At 36.5% G+C, this 24,482-nt stretch overlaps 1 protein-coding gene across 1 annotated transcript in view; it reads right to left on the reverse strand.

Annotated features, from left to right (window-relative positions):
- Positions 1-23,521, reverse strand: part of LOC102026065 (cytoskeleton-associated protein 2-like) — a 32,749-nt gene extending 9,228 nt beyond the window's left edge. The window contains 18 exon segments of the mRNA XM_013514731.1: positions 2,522-2,779; positions 2,782-3,361; positions 3,363-3,402; positions 3,404-3,550; positions 3,719-3,895; positions 3,959-4,235; positions 4,238-4,396; positions 4,399-4,563; positions 4,566-4,718; positions 4,721-4,756; positions 4,885-4,916; positions 6,304-6,412; positions 7,279-7,415; positions 8,753-8,892; positions 16,293-16,386; positions 17,041-17,261; positions 17,619-17,799; positions 23,415-23,521. Of these exon segments, the coding sequence (XP_013370185.1) occupies positions 2,522-2,779; positions 2,782-3,361; positions 3,363-3,402; positions 3,404-3,550; positions 3,719-3,895; positions 3,959-4,235; positions 4,238-4,396; positions 4,399-4,563; positions 4,566-4,718; positions 4,721-4,756; positions 4,885-4,916; positions 6,304-6,412; positions 7,279-7,415; positions 8,753-8,892; positions 16,293-16,386; positions 17,041-17,261; positions 17,619-17,799; positions 23,415-23,521 (3,013 nt within the window).
- Positions 23,522-24,482: the final 961 nt, after the last annotated feature.

The raw sequence follows: 24,482 nt of genomic DNA on the forward strand, positions 1-24,482 counted from the left end.
ACGTAGGACCAAGCAGATGTTCTAAGTAAAATGTGCCTTACATAGGCATATAATAACATTCAATAATTAACTGCAGTTGAGGTCATTACAACTGGCCAAGTCATTTATAGTTTTCTTATTTTATTTTACTCACTAAATTGTATTGTAATCTGCATTACCTTCATAGTAAGGGAAATGTGACATTGAAAATAAATAATAGGATTCAGGTTAGGTAACGGTCTGCAGCCTTATTTTATTATCATATCGTGAGTGATGGAGACCACTGCAAAGCAGCTCTGAGCAGGATTTAATATTAACCAACTGGCTTTTCATGTTTACTTGTGAGTTGTCCGAAGCTTAGGCACCTTGTCTGGAGATGGGCAGCTGACTCATAGTAAGTGAACCTCTGTGAGTCCCTGGTCCCCACTGAAGCCTGTATTGGCCTGTGAAGCTGTGACACCTCAAAGGACAAGAGAAGGTCACAACTGAGGACATTGGCTCTGAACTCAATTAACTAGAAGGAGAGTACAGTTGCAGGCTCCACACTCCTACAAAAAATGCCAACCTAAGGATAAGGTAGTTCTCCTCATTGACATAATTTACTACTTGGGAAAATTCTCCCAAGGTCCTGCTCACATTCCTGCAATTTCTTCAGTATTTCTCTCCTTTGTTTGAAAACATAATAAATATGCACTGCCCAGAAAAGTTCTTGGTCTTAACTCAGATAATCTTGAATTCTGTAGGACAGTTAGATCCTCCTGGAGCCCTAAAATCATTTCAGTCATCTCATTTATTTAAGCCTTCACTGTCCACTCGTTTGTGAGATTGTGGGTGGGCCTGATCATCCCATAATAACTAAGGGTTGTTAAACTCAATATATGCCCTCATGTGTGAGTCAGCTGTTTGCAGTCTTGCAGGGAAGCACAACAACTAGAGAAGAAATCTTTTAATGTGGGAGAAGTAAAACAAAGAGAAGTGGATTATTAAATGGGAGATAGAAGTCCCTGTTTTCTATTTTTTAAACTGAAAAAAATATCATCATATATGAGCTTAATATTGCACTTGGATTAAGATTTCAAAGTTGAATTAACAACCAGGAGGAATTTAATGTAAAAAGAGCACAAAATGGAATATTTTACTCTTTTATTATTTTTATACAGATATTTTTATTGGATCCTTATTAGGTAACACATTAAGAATAAAAGTCTTACTCTTAGAACATAAGAGAACAAATAAAGTAAAAATACAAATGGAATGAACATAAGACTAAGGGTGTGTGATTTACACTCATATGTTAGTTGGTAAGAACTGTACATTTACATATAGTTCTTAAACTGATTTTTTAGCATTCACTTATTTGAAACTGTAAAGTTGATATGCCATGTAAGTATTAGTTGAAACCTTATAAAACAATTTTTCTGGTGGTATTTGTGGGGAGAAGAAAATTTTACTGTAGTCTAGGTGGACACGATTTAACAATGACACTTGTATAATCTAGAGAATAAACATTACTTATTTTAGAAATGCTACCTAAACTACAATGACATTAAATATATAGATCCTTCCTAAACTCTTTTAGTTTATAAATTATCAAATGAAGGTATGAAAGTTAAAATTTTAATAATCAAGCTGCAAAAACAGACAAAAGGATAAAAGGCAGATTAAAGTTTTGCATATCCACTAAATTTGACACCATTTTTTCTTATACTTCAAGAAATAACTCAGTTAGACATGGGCTATCCAGTTATCAATCCTGTTTTGTAAACTCAGTTATAATGAAGAGACAGAGGCAAAGACAACAGACATACACTATCATAGAGGAAAAGACAGAAGAACCATAGGCCCGTCAAGGAATTCAATAGAGCACAACAATCTGAATAACATCAGTTTGCAGGAAACACAACCTGAACCCAGTATATGCTGATACTTAAGGGAGTAGCTCCACACGTTACAACTTTTCACTTTTTTTGTTTGTTTGGTGCTAGCTATTGAATACAGGACTTCAGGCTTGCTAAGCATACACTTCATCACTGAGCTTTATTCTTTGTGTTCCCTGCCCCAGTTCCTGTTTTACATCTTTGTTTTGTTTTCCATACAGGGTCTCACTAAACAGCTCAGCCTGGCCTTGAACTCACAATCTTCCTGCCTTACCCTTCTGAGTGCTAGGATTACAGGCATGCTCCACTATCCTTGGCTCTCAGCCCCACATTCTGACTTTCACACTAATCAAGCCAAAGAAAAAATTGTCAGTATTTTGTTTAAAGGCAGGGAAGTGTATCAAATTCTTTTGAAACATGTCCATGTAATGTAAAGTTTATCTAGAACATCTCATTTTCTGATGGTGCATCATTACTGTCCTTAAAGTTAATAAAGTGAACAAGGTAACATCATAGCAAATCTATGGATATTTAAGGAACATGGTAAAAAAAACTAGTAAAATTTACTTCTCGTAAAAACTCAGCCTGCTGAGACTGACCAGGTAGGATCAGCTTTCCACACACAGAACAACTCCTAGGACAAGAATGTCAGTGTAGGATCTTACTTCCACAAATACTCAGGTGCTTGGCCAACTCCAGGATCAAGGGAAGTATGAAGCAAGACAAAGGCCCAGGAGTAATAAAACCCTCCCTCCCTCCTGGAGCTGTATTTCTCCTCTGAGGCGTCATCTCAGAATACATAGGCCACAGTGCTGTATTAGGGCCACATACAAAAGCATCAGTTTCGCCTCTTGACTCTGATAGCTGCTCCAGTGAAGACACAGAAGGGTAACGGTCTTTCAACGTATCTTGCAATTTAGAATCTTCTCTTGAAGGCGTCGAGAATGTCTCGCCGGTGTTAGAAAATTTAGCTTCTTAAATGCAGAATGTGTTTCATCAAGTTGCTTCTTCCTTTTTAAACTTTGCAAGTATGGAGTAGTAGATATGATATATTTAATTAAGCAACTTGATCTGTTTTCCGTATCAGGGGTTTTAAAGTTGTCTGTTGGATCTTTTGTTTTGTCATCTTGCTGCAATTCACAGTCTTCAGATACCACAGTTCTACTATGTTGATTTTCTATTTCTGGTTTTCCTAGCTCTAGATTAACACCTGTATCTTCAATGTAAATTTCCAGGATTTGTTCATGGGTGCTATAAGCATCTTCAGTATTTCTTCCACAATTATTTTTTTCTTGGTTCTTCATTGTTATAATATCCACAATGGTCTCTTCAATAGGCTGAGCTCCTACCAGAATGGCCTTCTCATAGAGTGAGATAATATTTTCAATAAGACTTGTGATTGATTCGATGTGTATAGGACACATGCAATATTTAACAAGTTTTTTAGCATTTGGAATATTTATAATCAAGTCATTCAGTGTGGTCATTATTTCTTCTTTTGGCATCCATTATTCCCTTGTTAAGCAGGTTCAGGCCTTCAGAAAATGTTTACTCTGTCAGTAAATAAACTTTGTTCATCCTCCTCTGAATTTTCATTTCATCTCTTGGGCTCAGGCTGGGTAGCAACAGAGTGCCTCTTCAGCACTTTTCCTTTGCCAGCTCTCCACTCATTCAGGCAAGTTTTTCTTTCTTCTACGGTTGTTTTGTTTGAGCTGATCTATCTACAGTGGCTTTTGCTAATGTACATCTTCGTTGGTCAATAGTTTTTTACTTTTCTTTCACTTTGGTTTTAGTACATGAAACAGGCCTGGCTACAGTTTCAGATGCCATGTGATTCCATGACATAGATTTTTTTCTCTTCGGTAGTTTTTTTGGGCTGAGCTGATCTATCCACAGTGGCTTTTGCTAATGTACGTCTTCACTGATCAATGGTTGTTGACTTCTCTGTCAGTTTGCTATGAGTAAATGAAACAGGCCTGGCTACAGTTTTAGATGCCATTTTTTGGGATAATGCCTTACTTCTTTTTATGCCCTGAGAAGTGGTTCTGACCCTAGGTAGAACTGTTTTTGATTGAAAGGGCTTACTCTTTGTGTCCTGAGATGAATTGGGCTTGACATTGCATAGAAGTGTTTCTGACCGTAATAGTTCTTTCTCAGTAGGCTTTTTTTGGACTGTAATACTGGCAGCGGTTCTGCTAATGTCTTGTTTGACCCTGTTCTGAATGTTCCTGTGGTGATTTCTAATGGGAGGCCGCAGAAGTTGTGTGTTCTCACATTTAGTGGTAGCAGTCATATTTGAGGCTCTATGACTTTTTATTGTTACACTGCTAGTGTTTACAGAGTTCGGCTTGGTGCCTTTAGAGATAGTAGTTGAAAGGTTGTTGTTGCAAAACTCTCATCTTTGACTTGTGGAGGTTTTCTGAATGAATTAATATTAGGCTGAACAATACGGCTATGATAATATCCTAGCATAGGTTTCTTCAACATGTTAGCATCTTGCTTGGGTTTTTCTGCAATCATTTGTTTCTTTTTATAATTCTCTTAAGATGAAACTCCTGGCTTAGTGTCCTATTTTGAGGTTGGGAATCAGTGTCAATTAGTAACAGCTGCAGAGTTTGATGATCAGCCTAGAGGTAATGTGCGTCAATTGTTGTAGTACAGTTGGTTAATTCAGTAGAGGCTTTTAAGGGAAATAATTCTTTCCCTTTGTTGCATTAGTGTTTTCTGTATGTCTTCTGATATTTTCTTTGTCAGCCATTTTTGTTTTAAGTTTCAGAAGTTTTATCTCTTCTTGGACCTGATCTTCAGATGTCATCACTCTATTACTGCGAATCTGATTTTCCTGTTTGTATGTCAAAGTGATTTTAACAGATATTTCTTGAGTATTTGTCTTCTTTGCTCTGAGGAGTGCAGCTGGGCGTGAAGCTGGTCCTTGGCGCAGGGTCCTGAGCGCTGGATCCGCTCCCAGCAGCTTCACTTCACAAATCGGTCACTCATCAGCTCTCGCTGCTTCCCCTGCTATTGTCACCTTTGAATGAAGACTGGGCTCTTTCTCTGGCCCTTTTTCAATTTAGGTTCATTTAGTGGTCTTCAAACAACTATAGTTAGTCCAATGATAATGCATTTGTCTAAATGTATTATAATTATCTGAAACATAAGATTTGCATACGTTTATAAAGTATATCTCATAAAAATTTAAAGCAAGGGAAGAAGTTCACTATTTCTTTATAAAATTAGCAAAATTAATTTTACATTTCTAATGGACAATACATTTGAATTAACTTTGGAATTACTTTGTATAATTTAACATTCACTTTGAGATTAAATCAAAAAATTTTTAACCTTTCTCTTTTTTATTTTAAAGAAAATAAAAACTAGAAAAAAAACATTAAAAACAATTCAGAATTTCAAAACAAGGTGATAGGAATTCAACAATGGTAATTATATTGCACATTGTTATCTTCAAAGCAATTGTTCAGATTACCAGGCATAAACATGTAAAATTGGTCAAAAAGATTAACCATTAACTGTTCCCTTCAATAAACCAGTAGGAGGTCATAGTACAATTACTTCAGCTATCTTGTGTGTGTATATATTTTTTTCTCCTGCATTCTTTTCTCCTTTCCCTAGCAGTTCCTTTCCCTTTCATAATATCTACGGTACCTTGAATTTTATTTACTCTTTCAGTTTCTTACCTAGGGAGACAAGACTTGACATCAGGTTATGGTTATTAAAGTATGATAGTGAAGTCATTTTTGAAAATTAAAAACTAAAGAAAATATATGAAGACTGAGAATATGAAATGTATGCAAATAATGTAATTTTAGACGATATTACATAAATGACAAAATAACATATTTTACAATGACTTTGAAATTACATTCAACATAGTTATATATATATACATATATATACACAAACACACACACACACACACATATATATATGGCTTCCATGTGCATTGCTTCTTCAAAGGATAATTTCACTTATTTCATCTCAAAAGTGTATTTTTCCAATTTGGCCAAATTGCTTGCATGGAAATCTTTCAGGTGTTGATAGAAATAGATTAAAATCCATGAGAAGTATGAAGCGGTTCATTTTCATTGTTATTAGTGTGAGATTGTGGTGCCCAGTCAATACATTCACTGCAGAGATTGTACTGTACGTATCACATCTCTGACCTGTTCCCTTCCTTTCCTTCGATCTCCCCTCTCTTTAGATACCCTTCCCTTCTCCAAAATGTTCACCACCCTGTTTCTTTTACATGGGTACACTTATGTCCTAACAGGGTCTCCGTAGGAGACTATTGCCTTTGACCCCTCTTTCCCGATAAATCACCCAACACAGCTCCCTCCACACACATCTTCCACACTACATCACCCTTGTGCGGGAGACCAGTGCCACCCGTATCACTGTCGCTTCCTGGCCGTGACTTTGCAGAACTCACGGAAATCTTTGCATCTCAGTTTCTTCCTCATAAACTGGAGACAACACTTTCTCCATCATGTTGTCACGAACAGGAATGGCACAGTATATGAAAATGCCTCCTGCGGTGCCTGGCAGAGGGGAATGCATGTTCGCCAAATCGTGTTCTACACATTATACTTGATACCTAAGCTGGGCGTGGTGGTGCACACCTGTAATCTCAGCACTCAGGAGGCTGAGGCAGGAGGGTTGTTGCAAGTTCAAAGCCAGGCTGGGCTAAAAAGTGAGCTCAAGGCGAGCCTGAACTGCAGAGCGAGACTCTGTCTCAAAAAGACAAAAAAAAAAAATTGATATCTAACATGCTACACATTTTATTCCTTAAATTCTTAATCACCTCTCAACTATTGAAATTTCTATGTGGGCCTGACTTTTCTATGTTTCATAGATGATGGTAGGAATTCATTAAATGATTGTTGGAAAAATAGCATGAAATAAATACATCATTCATAGAAAATAAGAATCAATCATCGGTATTCCAGTTCACCAGGAGTTCACAGATCAGTAAAGATGGAACGCATATCATTATTTGATCCAGCCAAAAGGATTCTGTACAAAATTAACTTGCATTTTTCAGTAGGAAACTCTTTAAAAATTTGAATCCAAGCTTAACTTGTGCATCTTTAAATATAACAACGATGTGTTATTATCCTGAATATATTCACAGCAGTATATAATGTAACAGCAGATTAAGATAATGACAAAATAAAACCATAAGCATTTTCCCCATCAGATCTGTCAGTTGTTGGCAGAAAATGCAAACACAAAAAATATTTGTCTCCTACTTTCCTATTCGGTAGCATACATTCCTCTGTGCCTGTTCTAGCATGACTTCCACAGCCAGTGCAATGGGAATTTGAAACAAAGAAGCTGAGAAATGAGAAAAGCACAAAGACAACATGGGCAGATCTCTCAGCCTGGTCAGAAGTCATCAAACTACAGTGTGAGCTGACAGATGCGGGTTTCAGAAGGTCCCGTTCTCTTTGAGAGCTGACCACCACTCCCGACACAAAACAGAAGGTTCCAGTCACCAGAAGAGTGAAAGTCATGCACAACTGAAAAGCATACTCTTTGAAACTTCGGAAAAAGTTTATGAGCAAATGGCACAAAGGGAAAAGTGAGGTGGTGAGCATGCGGCAACTGTCTTTCAATTTACCTTGCACGGAGGGAAATACTTGGAAATTTTGTTATCTCAGATTTTCTTCAATACTTTATACTCTAGGGCAGGAAGCACAATTCTTTTTGCCATTCTAAATTCTCAGGTGGGGTCCTGTGAGTTAGATGTCAAAAAAGAGATTGTTGAGAGAAAACTCGCAGAAATTAGTTAACGTGTTCATTGCGTACAGAGGCGGGAGCAGTAGGCAGTGTGTAACTCACAGGAGCGGTTTAAATGTGGAGCCTCTGCATACAAGGTATTAGGAGTAAGGGGTGTGCGAATGGCAGGTGTGTAGCAGGACTTTTTGGAGAGATAAATGGGCTTTAAGAGGATGGAAGGGAAAGGTGTTTGTCTCACGGTGCCTGTTTATATGTCGTGCAGTAGCTCCTGGAAAGTATGCTCTTGGCAGCTGTGTTCCTTTATGTTCTTTTGGGAAACTCTGCTTTTAGGCAGATAAAAGATTTCAGGAAGTCAGATTCCTTTAGGTTAAAATAATTCTTATGCCAATGTGTTTAGGAGGGAATATCCTTATCTCCTTCACCACCTACAACACCATTCGATGTTTCTGCATGCTGGTAATAGCTTTGGCAACGTTACAACAGTGGGCCTTTCTGGAAAATACTGCAGACACCAACCTATCACTTAGATATGGTCAGTAAGCTCTTTCTTAAAATTCCCAAAGTGAGTATTTATATCCATAAAGGGAATAGTAGTCAAAAGCCATTGAAGTCGGCAACGTCTATCAGTTCTCTCTCGGACAAATTTTCATGCAGTGAGTTTAGAAATATTATTTTACCAATTCAAAATTTAAAATTGTCAAAGTATTACAAATATAGCTGTATTCAAATCCTTTGAAATAGTCAGACTGTTAATACAACTAACTTAGCATTGTCAAGTTTGCGTTTATTAGACAAAATGATTGCCCTTCATGGTAATCATAAGGAGGAAATTATTCTATGTATGTTAACTTTCATAAGAGATATCAGCAACACCAAAAAGCCTTTCATTGGAGGTTTTTTCATCTTAAAGAGTTGAAGTTATTTTAACACCCAATTAATGTTGTCTTCCTTCTATTAGAAAGTATTACCCCCAAGGCTGAAACTCAAGGCAGGCAACAGTTGAGTGGATAAATCATCACTTTCAAACTTCAGGTAGGACGAATTGATGACACTTGCTTTTTTTCTCCTTCACCTACATACATACATTAAGATCTTTTAGTTCAGATGTTCCAAGTACTTATGGAAAGATTTTACCTTACAGTGTAAAAATGATGCATTGGTCCATGACTGAATAAAGCCAACTAATCCACTTAGGGATGATTAAAGCACAGTTAGCAATGGGGTTCTGCACCGTTATAGTTGTATACGCAATTTCATCAGGGCGGAGCTGTCCAATTACCTTCAAATATATACTAGCAATGTAAACATTACAGTGTGCTGTGAACATTATGGAACAATAAAATATGCATCAATTTATGTAAATCACCAAGCAATTTTTTTCTAATTGCTTTCTGTGTGGCTGTTTTAGTAGCAAAGTCAGCTAAAGGTCAAATAAAATACCATATAATTTATAGGATAGAGGGGGGAAAAAGGAATCTAATTATCCTAGTTTAGGAAACACTATAGCCACAAGATGAAAAGCTACTTTGGAAAAGTTTAGTTTGCCTCTCAGAGCCAGGGTTTTGCAAATTAAGACAGGATCTGTTTTCTAAAGGCTGTTTTCTCTGTTAATTATATTTTACACTGTATTTCCTTTTCAGCAGATGAATCATGTTGCCTACCGTGTCAGCAGCCAGCTTTTCAGAGAGCTGTTTCAAGATTCTCAGCCCGCCATCCTCCCTGTCATTAACCCTAACTGAATTCACGCCAAGCTGCCTCTTCGGCTTGCGTGAGTGCAGTTGGAACGGGTGGCATCCATGCTTCATTGAAAATACCTATGCAGAGAGTGGGAGGATCCAACTGTCATGTTTTATCAAGTTGTTTAAGTGCACATTTAGGAGGTGACTAGTGAGAGTTTATCCACTATTTCCAGTTATAATGGCTCAAATTCAGAGGGAGGCAAATTATTTCTCTCAACTCTACCTCGTCTCTCCTTTCTTCTCCTCACAGCTTTCTACTTTTTCTTTTCCTTCTGTCCTCTCTCTCTTCCTGTCTCAGTCTTTCTTCAGTTTTTCTTTTTTCCTTTTTGCTTCTGAAAGCCAGATTGTTGCAAGTTAGAGAAAAAATATTTCTAAAGGCTGCTTTCTTAATTGTAATTGGTCCTTTCATGTCCCTTTGCCTTATTTCCTTTCACCTTTCTTTTGTAGTCTTTATTTCTGATTGTGTTCCTTGCTTTAATTTTTCTTTTCTGTTTTTATCCCTTCTCTCTCCTCCACTTGTAAAGGAATCATACAACAGACTAAAGATTTCTGGTAAGTGTAGATTCAGATTCTCACATTTCTTGAAGCAGGTCTGAGTTTTTACTGACTGACCTACAGCACTTTGACTGCTACAATAAAATATATTAAAGGAGCAGTTTATAAACAAAGCAAATTTTTTTCCCCAGAATTCTAGAGTCTAGAAGTCCAAGATCAATGAGTCAGCAGATTAAATATCTGATGAGATCCATTTTCTGCTTTACACAGCTATGTTTTCACTGTCACCTCCCATGGCAGAATACACAAGTGTTTCCCTGGAGTCTGTTTTGTTTAAGCCAGTAAGCTCCTTCATGAAGTTTCTGCCCCTGTCACACCTTCCAAGTGTCCAATCTCCTAATAGCAACTGGGAAGAGATAGTATAAATTTGTATAAATTGACATAGCTCATGGCATAAGTCTATTCAAATTTACATACAAATTTTGAGTGTACACAAACAATTGGACCATAAAATTACTCTCTATGAACTATACAAGGAATATTTTTACGTTCTGCTTCATTGCAATGCCATGTCTTAAACTAACGTTGGATTTTAAAAAGCTACCGGAAAAGCCTCCTTACACAAGGTACAAAATGATTACTTTTAGAATTTTCACTTACTTATCATTTTTTCACGAATAAGAAAGGAAAAGGAGAAGGAGGGCAGGGATTGGGGAGAAATCATGAAGGCCTTCACAATGCGTGTTTCTTACCCTTACAGTGGCCTCTGTGTTTGAGTTATAGAGTAGGTCCGTGGTGGACAAGCAAAGATGAGCTTCAGAAAACACTAATGTTTCAAAATAAATGAAGACAACATATAATACCAAATAAAGAGATCATTTCTATATCACTAAATACTTCGCTGGTTTGGTACAGAAAAAATTATCATGAGTGACAAAATCACAAAAATGCGATGACATTACAGTAAAATTGCCCTGTTACAGAATAAAAAAATTATGCAGGTCCATCACTAAAATGGTTAAATGTAAAAAGCTTTGTCTGTGTGAAGTATGACTGAAACCTACAGCAAATGCTTAAATATTGAATTATCACAATAAAAGACACGTTCCCCTTATCCTCTCTAAAGCCTTTACCTCTCTTTGAACACACAGTCACTCTGCCATTCTTGCCAATTTCTGAAGCCGTTCTGGAACTGCTATTTCATGAGTGTCTTCAGTTACACTCCCTTTCCTGTCTGGGTGTCTTGAATGCTTCAGAACAATTCCCTTGCATAGTCTTTTTGATTCCGGGGAAGAGCCAGAAGTCACACGGTTCCTGATCTTCTGAATAAGGTGGATGAGGACACGACATAATGTATTTACTTCTGTTGAATGCCTAGGAAGCAGCCTTTACCATTTTTTTTCTGAGACATGGTCTTGCCATGTAGTGTAGGCTAACCTTGAACTCACTCTGTAGTCTAAGCTGGCCTCAAACTCTGTGATCCTCCTGTCTCAGCCTCCCAAGTGCTGCAATTACAGGCGTGCACTACCATGCCTGATTTACCATATGTTGAATGCAATTAATGAAAACATTCATGAAAGATGACTTCTAGAACTGCTTCAGAATGTAATAAGAACAGAGAAGTAAATGTGTTTAAAAGGAGAGGGAGTATTTTGAGGGAGGTTAATCAGAATATATTCTTTAATAAAATTTAAAAAATTAAACATTTACCATATATACTGATCACACCTAATAAATATGGTAACATTTTTATAAAAGGTTACTTATTTTCTACTTTTCTTTCTTGGTGCTGGTCAATAAATATAGTGTCCTATTCAAGGTGTATATTAATCTTTACAAAAATATGCGTAGGTAGCTACTGGTTATCAGTGACTGTTTTGGGTATGTAAGGTTGAAAGACATTCTTTTTATTAGAAGCACCATTCCATTTCTTGGGAATTCTTATAAAGAGATAAATATTTTAGTTAGGGAATTGTGTATTACCAAAGAAATATGCAACGTTAAATGCAAGGACCCAGAAGAAGGATTGGTAGTCACTTAGTCAAAAGTAACAAAGAATTATCAGTGGACAAGCCCTTGAGGATACCAGCCAATTTGATTTACCATATCCTCAGTGCTATGCAATTGCTTGCACGAAACTCTATTATTATTATCTTATAATAACTAACATCTCAGAGGACACCTGAAGGGAAACCAAGACGAAGACAAGTGAAATAAATGTTAGGAGGAGCATTTCAGACAGACAGAAAGGCCGTGCCAGGCTTAGATACACATATTGACCAGAAGAGTGGAGAATTTCAGTTCAGGGTAGACAAGAGGGAGGACAGACAGACATGAGCTCGGCAGACAAGTGTCAAATAGAGGTGGAGCTTCTATAAAGAGCTTGTATTTTATTATGAAAGCTCTCTGTAACCACTGAAGGACTTTAAATTGCTGACTAATTTTCATAAGACTGATTTATGTCCCTGAGTCCTTGAGTGTATAATGATTTGCATAGCTGCTGTAATGGTATTCCAGGGCACTGCATGAATTCAAGTTCAGAGATGTCAATGAGTAATATCCCTATTAATGATGGCACTATCAAAAGCATGTGTATGTGATTTACTGTGACATTCAAAAGACTTATTGTTGAATAATGAAACATTACTTAACGTGGACTAGCAGGGCAGAGAAAAGTTAGTGTAAGACTGCACAGGATTTATAGATCAAAGAAGAAGCATATTAAAGTTGTTCCAAGCTAACTCGAGTCTGACTCTTTGTCGATGGTTGCTAAAAGATTTGTTAGTGGTACAACAATAGGAAAGTATTTTTTCCATTTGTAGGGCAAATGTGATGCACAATGATGTAAAACAGAAAAATAAAGTTTTCAAGAGTAGTTCATTAAATCCAAGATCGCAATCTCACAAAGTTGACATGGATTAAAATATGCAAATTCATGCATATCTAAATATACAGAGGGGCAGAGTGAGAAGTACAAAACATGTGTGTTTTCTCAAATTCAATTTTTGGAAAACAAATTACAGTCATTATTTTCACTATGGTTTTGTAAGATAAAAATGGTATAATGTAGTATATCATCTCAAGATGACACCAAATCTTAATCAGCTTTCATTCAAAAAGTTCTCTCAAGAAGAACATATATAAATACATCTTATTTATGTAATCAGCCCCACTCATGCTAAGTGTCTGTACATTAAAAAGAAAATGTAAACTATATAACAATCTTCAAATATAAGATAATCAAAGGGCTGGGGATATAGCTCAGTGGCACAAAGTACCTGCTGGACAAGTTCAAGGTCCTGACTGATTCCCCATACTAAAAAAACAAAACAAAACAAAACAAAAAAAAAAACAACCAAAAAACCGTAAGATAATCAAACTCATCTTTTAATGTTTACATTCTGGCAAACTAAATTATGACAATCTGTTTGACTGTATACTTTTAATATCAACATGGGACTCTTTAGAAATTCATCTTGTTGAAAAGAGTTTGAAATTTGTAAATGTTTCATTATAAAGTACTTATGGGAACATTGAAGAACTGATCAAAATAATTAAATTTAAAATAGTAGCATGTTTACTATGATCACTACTAGCCCAGTAAACAAGGATTCATAGAAAAACATTTGATGCCCAACAAATACCTGCAGAAGAAATGGATTTGGTAAACTGATAAGGAAAACTTGATTCATGTCTTAGTGTTGACATAGTTAATATTCTAAAAACATTCTCTTTTTATACCAAAAGGAACAAAAGTATATCTTTAATATGCAGATATCATTTCATTCAATCTACCCACTCCAATCTTTGCAGAACGGCTTCCAATTTTATCTACTTAACTGGTTCTTTGATATTTTCTTGATAACCAATTTGGAATCTCTTTTGAGCTCATATAGTTGTGATAGAGAACATTGCCTTAAATAGTTATGAATGAGATAAGTCCACAAACATTTTTTTATGTTACAGTGTAACTACAGAAGTAATACTTCCTTCTGCAATTCCACTGTATCTGTTTTTGTACAGGCACCAGTCACCTGTAGATATCACAATAGTCTCTGCTTTATACAAGCCAGAGTAGATATTATAGTCAGAATAGTCTTTGTTAAACATCATTTCCACAAAGATTATTTCATTGTAAAAATGTTCTGTGAATTCTATTGTTCTGTTAACTTGAAGTTAATACTTAGAACTTCATTTAATACAGAATTTTTGAATAGTAAGCATATGCCTGATATTTTAAGTATTTGCAGGTACAAAGATGAACAAGTATGGGGTACTTTTGGGGAGCCAGGTGGAGATTCATGCCTATAAGTGCATTAATTCAGTACAACATACTACATGCATTAATAAAAAAATGCAATAGAAGGGAATCCCAGTTTCAGTTCAGACATTTTAAACCTCAGAATTCATCATTCCTATCAGCACACTAAGAAAAATCTAGAGACACTGAAAAGCAGTGACTTATGTTGAATGCATAGAAAAGGAAAATTTCAGAGACAAAGTTCACTGTGACTTGCAGAACCAGGCTCCTCCACAGAGGTATGGTCACCAAGGCTTACGTAGCACACAACAAGCTGCTGAAATCATAAACATGTAGAAACACATCCATGGTGGTTTGAATAAATTATTGAGCCTAAGTTCAGTCTAATAGATGAGAGAAAAATATATAGGTCAACAGTCCTAAAACTCTCCTGTATTGGGGATTTTTCTTCCAGGATCAGATGAGAGCCTCACAGAACATACGAGAAGAATTAGATTGTTCAAAACTCTCAAAGCTGTCTCCATAACATCTGTTAACAGTCCAATGGAAAAGACTGCACCAGCATGTCAAAGCTTTTCAATATACAAAATAGAAAAATAAAACGTGACTATTACCCAGCAAGAGGACGGGAAGAAAGAAACTAGAATTTAAAAAATCGTTGCCACATAACATGGCGAATCTCAAAGGTCCTTGTTAGAGTAAAAGATGCCTGTTAAAAGTGAGTGTATTATATAACTATATTCTCTGGGCATTTTCAAGTTCAGAAACTGTAGTAACGTTGATCTTGACGGTGATGTTGTCTCAGTGAATTTGAATGTGTAGTAAAAGCCACACTCCATGCAATAGTGACAATGCCAATTAAATATGATTTTCTTTTTCTTTTTTATTTTAAAAAGAATAACCAGAGAAGAACAAAGCAAAATGCCAACAGCATAAGCAAAAACAAAGCAAAAAACAACAAAGACGATACAGGGTTTCAGAACAGAACGATAGGAATTAACACTGGTTATACGGCACACTGCTGTCTTCAGTGAAGTTGCTCAGGTCACCAGATGTGACAATGCAAGGTGGATCAAACCATTAAAGAAAATAAAACATAAAAACAAAAAAAATTCTAAAAGTCCATAAATTAGTTTAAGACAGTAAGGACTGCCTAACTTAAAACAGTGGTTATAAGCATAAAGATAAGTAAAGAAGCTTTAGAAAATACAGCGGGAAATGAAGTACTAACAGATAATTGATTAGCTACATTACCTGAGGAGAATTACTGGGTCAAGGTGATGAGGTATTTTAGATTCTGTGATTTTGTGCGTGAGGCTACCCTTAGCACAACGGGAGAAGCTAAGGCTTGCCCAGGATAAAGTGCTAAATTATTGAGGCAGTGAATGTGATCCAAAATATGAAGCTGGTAATTGATACTGCATCTGGAAATCAGTTGTCCAGGTCTCCAAAACCAGGAGTTTACACAGAATACATGACCCTGAGTTTGAGTGCTAATTATCAAAATCATCATCATCTTTCACTATACGTAGGGACAGAATGACATGGAAAACTTAGAAGGTCATCTGATGAAATGTCAGTCTGAAAAAGTAAGAAGGAACTACACTACAGTTTGAGAAGTAAATAGAATATAATATCAAAATTTAATGCTTTATAAAGTAATTATTAAGGCATAGTCCTGCAGTGTGATCTGGGTGTCCCTAATATTTGTTATTTTGCTTTGATTGGGGTTAAAAAATAAATAATAATTAGGATATCAACTCATGTAAATAATTTGCATAACTAAAAGTAGGGTGAATACAGGACTGACGAACAGAACTTGTATCATCAACAAATACCAGTTAAAAAATAAAAATGAATATAAAGAGAACAAAATGGGAAGATATTGCTTAGAAATGTAAACCCAAGAAGTGCCCTAAATTACAAAAAGAGAAATATAAGAGACTGAGGATAGAGGCCAGAGAGAATAGTTGGAACAGATGCAGGTAAAAATACAATAAGCAGACTGTATCATAAATATGACATACAATGAAATGCCCTGCTGTGAAAGTTTGGGGGCAAAGTCCTTCCCAGGAATCACCTATGGTTGGAGAATTACTCTCTAGGTAGGAATCTTTTGTTGTATGATATAGCAAGTGCACATGACTGAATGAAATATTGAGTGAGAGAAGCTCGAGCTCTCACCTGTCTCTTCATACAGGGTGCTATCTGATCAGTACGATGGGCACAGGTGCCAGCTGCCCACAGCAGGGTAACCACGAGGTACTGCAAACACTCACTTATAAACATAAAAAGAGAAAGAGAAATAAATAAGTAAAGGAAACAGTTCAAGAAAGGGGCTTCGTATTCAGAAGGCTGCCTCTGCGGTGATTGCCTATGGATGGAACAAAATTCAATTACTAATTAATGTATCCAGAAAAGAATAATAACATAATGACGTTGGACATCATCCATTTTGTGAAATTATAATTCTATCCATTATAAGCACCCTGAATTTAAGCGTTTTTCTCGAATGTTCCCGTTATCTGCGATTAAGTATTTCCCTGTCAATGCACTCCGTAAGTACAGAGCAAGAACAAAATACTTTTCCAGAAGTAGCACTGGACCATGTCTAGAGGAATGACTGAACATTGAGGGTGAGAAAGGAGGGAGAAATGTGTCGCATGTGTCACCAAAATCTTTGCATTTGCAGGTCAGAGAGTGCGTTTCTCCTCCTTTATCATCCCTTTCTTCTTTGAGTAGCTATTCTTATTAGAAAGATTCACTTATTTATCATTCCTTCATTTATTTATGTCCTTCCTTTCAACTATTTCATTGGTATATATTTTCATTACATGACATGGACATTCATTTTGGAGAACTGGTACATTGGGAACATAACCTGATCGGTTTTGATGTTCATTACTTCCCCATCTTACCCTGTCGGACCTACTGCTTTCTCATTTCCAAAGCATCAGCTTCCCTGTTTCCCGCCATCTCTTTTCTATTTGAAGTTTGGATTAATTCATGTTTTTGTTCCTCACATAAGAGAAACCGTATATTATTTAACATTCTTACTTGACTTATTTCCCTTAGCGTTATCATCTTGCGTTCCTTCCACTTTCCTGAAAATACCACGATTGGATTCTGATGGCTGAATGCTTTTCTAAGGCACTAGAATAGCAGTAGGCATCAGTCAAGGAATGAATGTTATCCTGGTGAAGTATGTGAAAAGTTGGTAGGCGTGAATGACTACTCGGGCAGCCTAAGAGTAGAAGAGGGTCAGAATCCCAGAGCTTGGGTGTGATACCCAGACAACCATAGCACACTAAGCCCTGTGGGCCAGTTGTTGTGTTTTATAAAACATTCAAAATCAAAGGGAAGAGTGGCGGTGACATTTGAATATTTTCACCATTCTAAGATAGTCTAGAGAAATGCATTATTCTATAAATAGCAGGAGACTTGTAGGGACATTACTTTTCCTGATTTTCATAATTTACAAAGGTAAGATATGACAAGGAGTAACATTACTTGCTTCTGATGAAACAGATGCCACACTGGCTCTGCTCTTCCGAGAGCAGTGCCCTCTGCACCGTTGGAGTCTGCATGGGGATAGATGCTGCACTTAACCTCTTCACTTTCATAGAGTGAGAACTGAACTACCCTTTCGCTGTTATCTGGCTTATAATAACAGCCAAAGTTCAATAGTGTTCTGTGGACACAGATATGGCTTGTAAAAAAGAATAGCGTATGATACAGCACATAAAAACAAAAAATGATACATAAAATACAAATATGACAGTGACATTATTGAGATCTTTGTCTACCCAACTTTTATACTAATGTTGAAGTATAAAAATCTATATTTTATGAACAAAACAAGGATTTTCTGATTGGCATCATTTTAAAATTACCACTTGGGTCTAGTAGATCAATAGACTGCATTTAATGTGTCGTGTTTTTTTGGTTGGTGTTGTTTTGTTTTGTTTTGTTTTTGTTTTTCTCCGGTACCAGGGACCGAACTCACGACCTTGCGCTTGCCAGACAGGCGCTTTGCCACTGAGCTAAATCCCCAGCCCCTAATGTGTCGTGTTTTTGTGAATTCCCTATCATGCCATCAAATTCATCAGCAAAGAACAGTTTAGTCACTGCAGTGGGGCAGCTCCAATAAGCACCACTAATAAACTCCACATTGCAAATGGTATAAAAAGCCATTTCCACCCTGGAAACTGCTATGTAATATATGTTTGACAGTGAGATTATTGGCTGTGTTAAAACATGCAATATGATTTAATCAATACAAATGTTTCTTATGCTATTCTGATAATGATTTGTAGTCTAAGATATTACCCTAGAGAAAACCATATATATATATATATATATATATAAATTTTTTGTTGTTTCAGAAATTAAAATTATGCCTGGAGTATTTGTTATTGCATGAAAGCTTGTCTACCTGTCCTTTGAACCCTAATATGACAATAAATACTTTCCAAGAGCTCAATAAAACACGTGTATTTTGCCTCAAGTACAGATCTTGTAGAAATACTCATCAATATGCATGTTACTTATAAACCACACATCAATACTTTTCATAAGGACATCAATAGATGTTTCAGGGAAAACATCTTACAATTCTCCTGTGGTTTGTTTGGGCACTGTGATAGAATGGGTAAAGTACTTCAAGGAGACAAGCTCTGGTAAATCTAAACTGTTTTCCTCCGCCACTTCATCTAGAGTGATTCTACTTGGTTCTGTTTAATGTATTTATAGTTGGATAATTTAAATAAATACTCTTATAGATATGTAAAAAGCAGCTGCAATCTATCCTCCTCTTTTCACGAAAAAAAAAAATCCATAGGCCAAACTAATACTTTTTCTCCAGAAACAACACAACTATCTCGGTGTGAAAACAGTGTACCCAAGATCAGTAATTATTCTTTTTTACATTCAACAAAATTGGTCACACAGCGCAGCTACACCAATTTTGAAAGAATTGTTACACCTCAGCTCTAGAGCGTCTGGAGGTAAACAACAGTAAAATAAAACCACTAGGTGTATCATGGGGTAATGAAATCTGTTGGGGTTTTGACTTGGAAATTGACACAACTATTCATTTATTATTATTATTAATTTCAGTGACTTTCATTTGTTAAAAATCTCTTGAGGCTGCAATACCAAAAGGTGAATTTGAAAGCTTAACATTCTGTATAGAAAAATTTTATTTTTAATATTTTGTGATGGTCAAAATAAATATTTTAAGGCAAAGTGCTGATTTTGTGAGAAAAAAGTCCTTATCCATGCCTTGGTATTGTAATTATTCTGGTTCCATACACAAAGATAAGATTAGGTCTTGATAAGGAGTGGAAGAAGGTCTGTTAATCTACTTTTAACAAAACCTGGCTGCATAGGTTGATGATTTGGACTAGATTATCACTATTTCAACTGACAATTACAAGATTATCTGCAATAGTCCATTCATATAAAGCTCCACATTTTCATTTCCTCTTAGAAATTCTCAACAACCTTTTTCTCTCTGGTTTACTTTTCTTTTTCTTCAGAGTGTCAATATCTTCTGCCTCCATAAGACAGGGTGATAGGCAGTTCTCTTTGATTTCACATCACATTTGCGTTACTAAGAAAACTATATGGCCTGAGCACACACTTAAGAAGTGGATATATTTTGTTAAATACATGACTAAGGAAAGGAAATAATAAGTTCATGAGTTAAACATAGTGAAAAGAAACACATATTTTATATGTATATATTTATATATGCACTATCTTCACTTTTAAGAGAAATTATGAATATTATTTAAAATAGTTTTCATTACAAAAATGAATCCAAATAAAATGCAAACTGAGAAAATCATATTCTATAGTTTCAGGACTCAGTATATTATACCTAAAGTTATAAACAAAATGTCTTTATTGTATTTTCAAACTATTTTTATTCTGAACAAATAGCTTTAATGCATTATAATTCTTAATTCAAAAATTAAGATTTTAATATCAATATAAACTACTTTGAAATTTTTATTAGGGACTTTAGAATATTTATCACCACTCAAATTTCATGATCTACTTGTGTCAAATCTATTCATTATTCCTAAAGTTAAACTTTAAGAAAAATTTCCAAAACTGTGTATTTGCCTAGTTATATGAACAATATGTACTATATGTACAAATACACAAATGTATATATTCTATGCATTCATAGATACTACAAAGTTTTAAAATTTCTGTCTGCATAAATTTTGTGAATGTGTCAACATAGACCTAAGCCTTAATTCAAGGATATGATGGTTGGAAACAGAAAATAAACGCATTTCCCAGCGGGCTCTCTCTGCTAATTTCTCAAGCTGTAGTCAATACTCTGTCTTCTGAACCCTTGCGCAGTATTTTTCCCCATATAAAAAACTGTAAGTATAGAGATGAAGACTTCTTTATGACATATTCTGAGCACATCCTCATGGGTCAATAATCACTGTTAAGGAATCTCTAAATAAAAGTTACAATTTCCCCAAACCGTTCTAACAGAACTTTTGGTTATAAAGTCAATACCCTCCTTCTGAATAAACTGGCCATTACACATAGGATGTGATTTTGTGGGGGAAATGATTATAATAGCACCCCCTGGTCTTTACTTCCAGCCAAGTCATTTTCTAACTTAAGTTTAATGAGATCCAATGAGATTTGTACACACTGGAACTTTTATAGCCATTAATTACAAAGTATACTTGAGGCTGTGGCCACTTAAGCCATCCCTTTGTATTTGTTCGATAAATTGCCCTTGGAAGTATTAAAGTTGAGATCTTAACTTTTCCTAACATATTAATACGTGCAAAAAGACCCTTACTGGAAAAATTGCTTCTTGCCAATATTTGATGGCAAGCAGTCCCCAGCCCTGGCCTATAGTCATGAAGCTAACTTCTGAGGAATGATCTCAATTATTGGATTCTTCAACTCAGCAGGCACAGATTTCAACTGGAGGGAAACATTCCATCTCTCACAGATGGCAAAGTTTCATCTTACATGCGGAAAGAGAGATCTCATCACTTCAGCTTCCTTACTTATAAAATAGACATTTTTATCATCCCCGGGCAGTGTTCATCCAGACACTCCTTAGAAGAAGGAAGAAAGAAAGCATCCTCTTGGGGATGTGCCAGACAGGTAGGAAGCAGTCCCCGGAGGGGATGTGTCTGTAAACAATGGAAAGAAATTCCTTCTGGAAGGAAAGTGCTCCTCAGTGGAGCCTGAACTACTGACATTATTCCACCTGCCAGGGAACCAATTTTGGCTTCACAAGGGCCAGTATTATATCTGCCTGGCTCTATTTTCTATGTGGATAACAATCTATATCCTGCCTGAACTTTCATTCTACCTTTCTGGGCATTCCAAGGATCACATCTGTATTTGCATTCACTCTGGAACACTATTGTCTTCCCACTAAGCCACGTAATATTCAGTACAAAATATCGAGCAGTCACTAGAACCTCCTTCTCACTCTGCTTTTTTATAGACAAGACATATAGTTGCCTACTACTTATTCATATCTGTCACGTTGTACTTATCACATAGATACTTATAATAAAATTCTGATTGGATATGTCACTTTCAAAATTCTTTGAAGTTCAATTTATTTTGTTATCAAAAATACTTTTCCTAAGCTTAATAATTAAAGCTAAATCCTAAAGCTCAAAAATTCAATTGTTCACAATCACCAATAATAAAAAATTTAACAGCAAATAGTCTAAATGTGTCACCGAATGTCTCATAACCTGTGCTTTAACCACACCTGAAAAACTCTTTGCTGAGAACTGTGTCTTTCCCCTCAAACCAAACCATAGTAAAGCCTGAAATGTTATTTTCCATAAAAATTATCAAAACTTTTACTGCCTTTATCATATTTCTTTCCCTTCTACCAAAAGGAGCAATGATTTCCTAAATATTCACTTCATAATGCTTCCCTTGATTTATTTTAACAGAATTTCTCCTTTGTTTCTTATAATTTAATAATTTGGATAAAATACTTACCCTACTACAGAGTAAGCTCCTGTAGAATATTCATTCCTTTTAAGTGTTTGCCCATGTTTTCTACTAAGATCATCTTAAACGTAACATTTCACAGGCAGTCAGTATATGTGTTTTAAAGAATATTTTCATGAAATGTTTAGGATACATTTTCTTCCCCACTTTCCATAGAGAACAGGCTGTAGTTTTCAACAGAACACACAAAATAAATGTAAATTTTAAAAATATTTCATACAGTATATCAACTTTTATAATGATACTTTACAGTTGGAGGGGCATATTTGTCTGCATTCCTTCACTGACTGAGTCTAGTACAATTCCTGTGTGAAGCTGCTGCTTCCGGCCTCAGTGGAGTGTTAAATAGTCAGCAGTATATAAACAAATTGCTGTCCTATTTATGATAATTCTACATGTAGGTGATGGCGTTAGTATCTATATACTAACTGAAGAAAAACATAAATTCAATATATTTATGTTTACCAGGTGATGATTACTGTTTCTTCCTTAGAAAAACCAGAACATTTGGTTCTGAGTCTGTGAAACACCCTTTAGTGTTCCCAAGACCTTGCCAAATCCAGGGAACACTGTAAGTGGACAAACACTGGAATATCCCTGTAAGCATCATCCGAGGGACACTAGAAATTCAGAAAACCAATGCTATCGGTAGAAACTGCCTTCCTGCCAGTGACAGTCAACTGACCGTGTCAGTCTGAGTAAGAAATGCCCAATTAAACTGGCTCAGCATGGTTCTGGGTGTGGCTCAAGGTATTTGCTGAAGACAGAAGCCCCATCCTGGGTGTGAGTGACAGCAACAGTACGCACACTGCCTGAACAGAATAAGAGGGAAAGAATAAGAGGGAAATGCTTCCGTTTGCTCAGAGGAGCTCCAGGCTTTCCCTGAACCTTGGACGTCATCTCCTGCCTTCCAGTGCAGACTCTATAGCCTCCAACACGGGCCCTTCAGCCTCCTGCTATGGACTTGCATAGGACACTGCCTTACAGTGAGCTCCAGCCCTTCGGCTGGATCCTTCATGTCTCCATGGATCCAGTATGCAGACAGAGGCTGTGCACACTTCCACACCTGACTGCGGGTGACCACTTAGGCCATCCTTGTAAATCCTTATAGATTTGCATACCTTGCACTGAATCTGTTTCTGTAGTGCGCACTGACTGATGCACTGCCTGTGGACTGACTCAGCTGTTCCTTGAGATGCTGGTCATAAGAGAGAACAAAGAAAGCTAATGATGTTGCTTGTTTGCGGTTGAATCTGTAAAAGCCCTTGTTGTCATTACCCTAATGATGGCTGTGGTTCTAAGTGGCTGCCAGTCTGCCGAACAAGGATGTTATTATGGCGCACACAGTCCGTATGGATTTGACCAAGTGGCACTGTTGGACTCATGCTTTATTCTAGACCCTCTCTCACTACAACTCACACTTAATTCTATCCCTTCCTATTACTGCCTTAACGAATCGTACCTGTCACGGGCCATCCCAGACATTTTTCAGTGGTCTCTTAGCAACCCACCTCATTGCCTCAGCACCCCTGATCTGTAGAGTAGACACTAGATGCTAACACTAAATAATAATTTCAGAGTGAATGCTTATGCACATCCTAAATTTTCCAAAACACAGGGCATCACCGTGTCCTAAATCTGAGTTTAATTTAAAAATATATAAACAAAACAGTCTTTACCCATGAAGGTGATGGCAAGCAACCCATAATTGCATTTTTAAATAGAAAATGATTACAGGAAAAATAATTGTGGGCTATACAACCATGGCCCTGGGATTTCAAATAGTGCTACTTTGGACACCCTTTCTGTCTTGGTTACTTCTTGCTTGTTGCTGAGACAAAATACCCGACACTCGAGGTTAAAGGAGAAAAGGTTTATTGAGGTTACAGTTTGTGGAGGTTTCAGTCCATAGTCAGCTGGCTCCAAGGCAGAGTGACATCACACAGTGGCAACAGCTCATGGTGCAGAAGACAGTAAAAGAAAGGAAGGCAAAGAAGGAGGTGTAAGAGAGCAAGCCTCTTCCCCTCCCTTATATTGCATGCAGGCTGCCTGTCCCAGGGTGGCTGTAGCACTCACACCCATAATCCCAGCACTGCACCATGAATCAATCACAAACTCTTCTAGAAACCCACCCCAAGACTGCATAAGAGTTTGGAAGGACATCCAAATAAAAACCATAACATTTTCCTTGTTTAACTTGCATATAAGGAGGTCTATGTGCACACACTATTTTGTGTATATCAAAATGAGTCAAATTATTTTGGAGAAAACGTGATATAGAGTAGTTGAATTTTGTGAAAGTTATATAAAAGAACTTGAAAGAGATCATGTGATACAAACAAACAA

The sequence above is a fragment of the Chinchilla lanigera genome, unplaced genomic scaffold, assembly GCF_000276665.1.
Source record: "Chinchilla lanigera isolate Chin_1 unplaced genomic scaffold, ChiLan1.0 scaffold00002, whole genome shotgun sequence".
In the NCBI taxonomy this organism is placed as follows: Eukaryota; Metazoa; Chordata; class Mammalia; order Rodentia; family Chinchillidae; genus Chinchilla; species Chinchilla lanigera.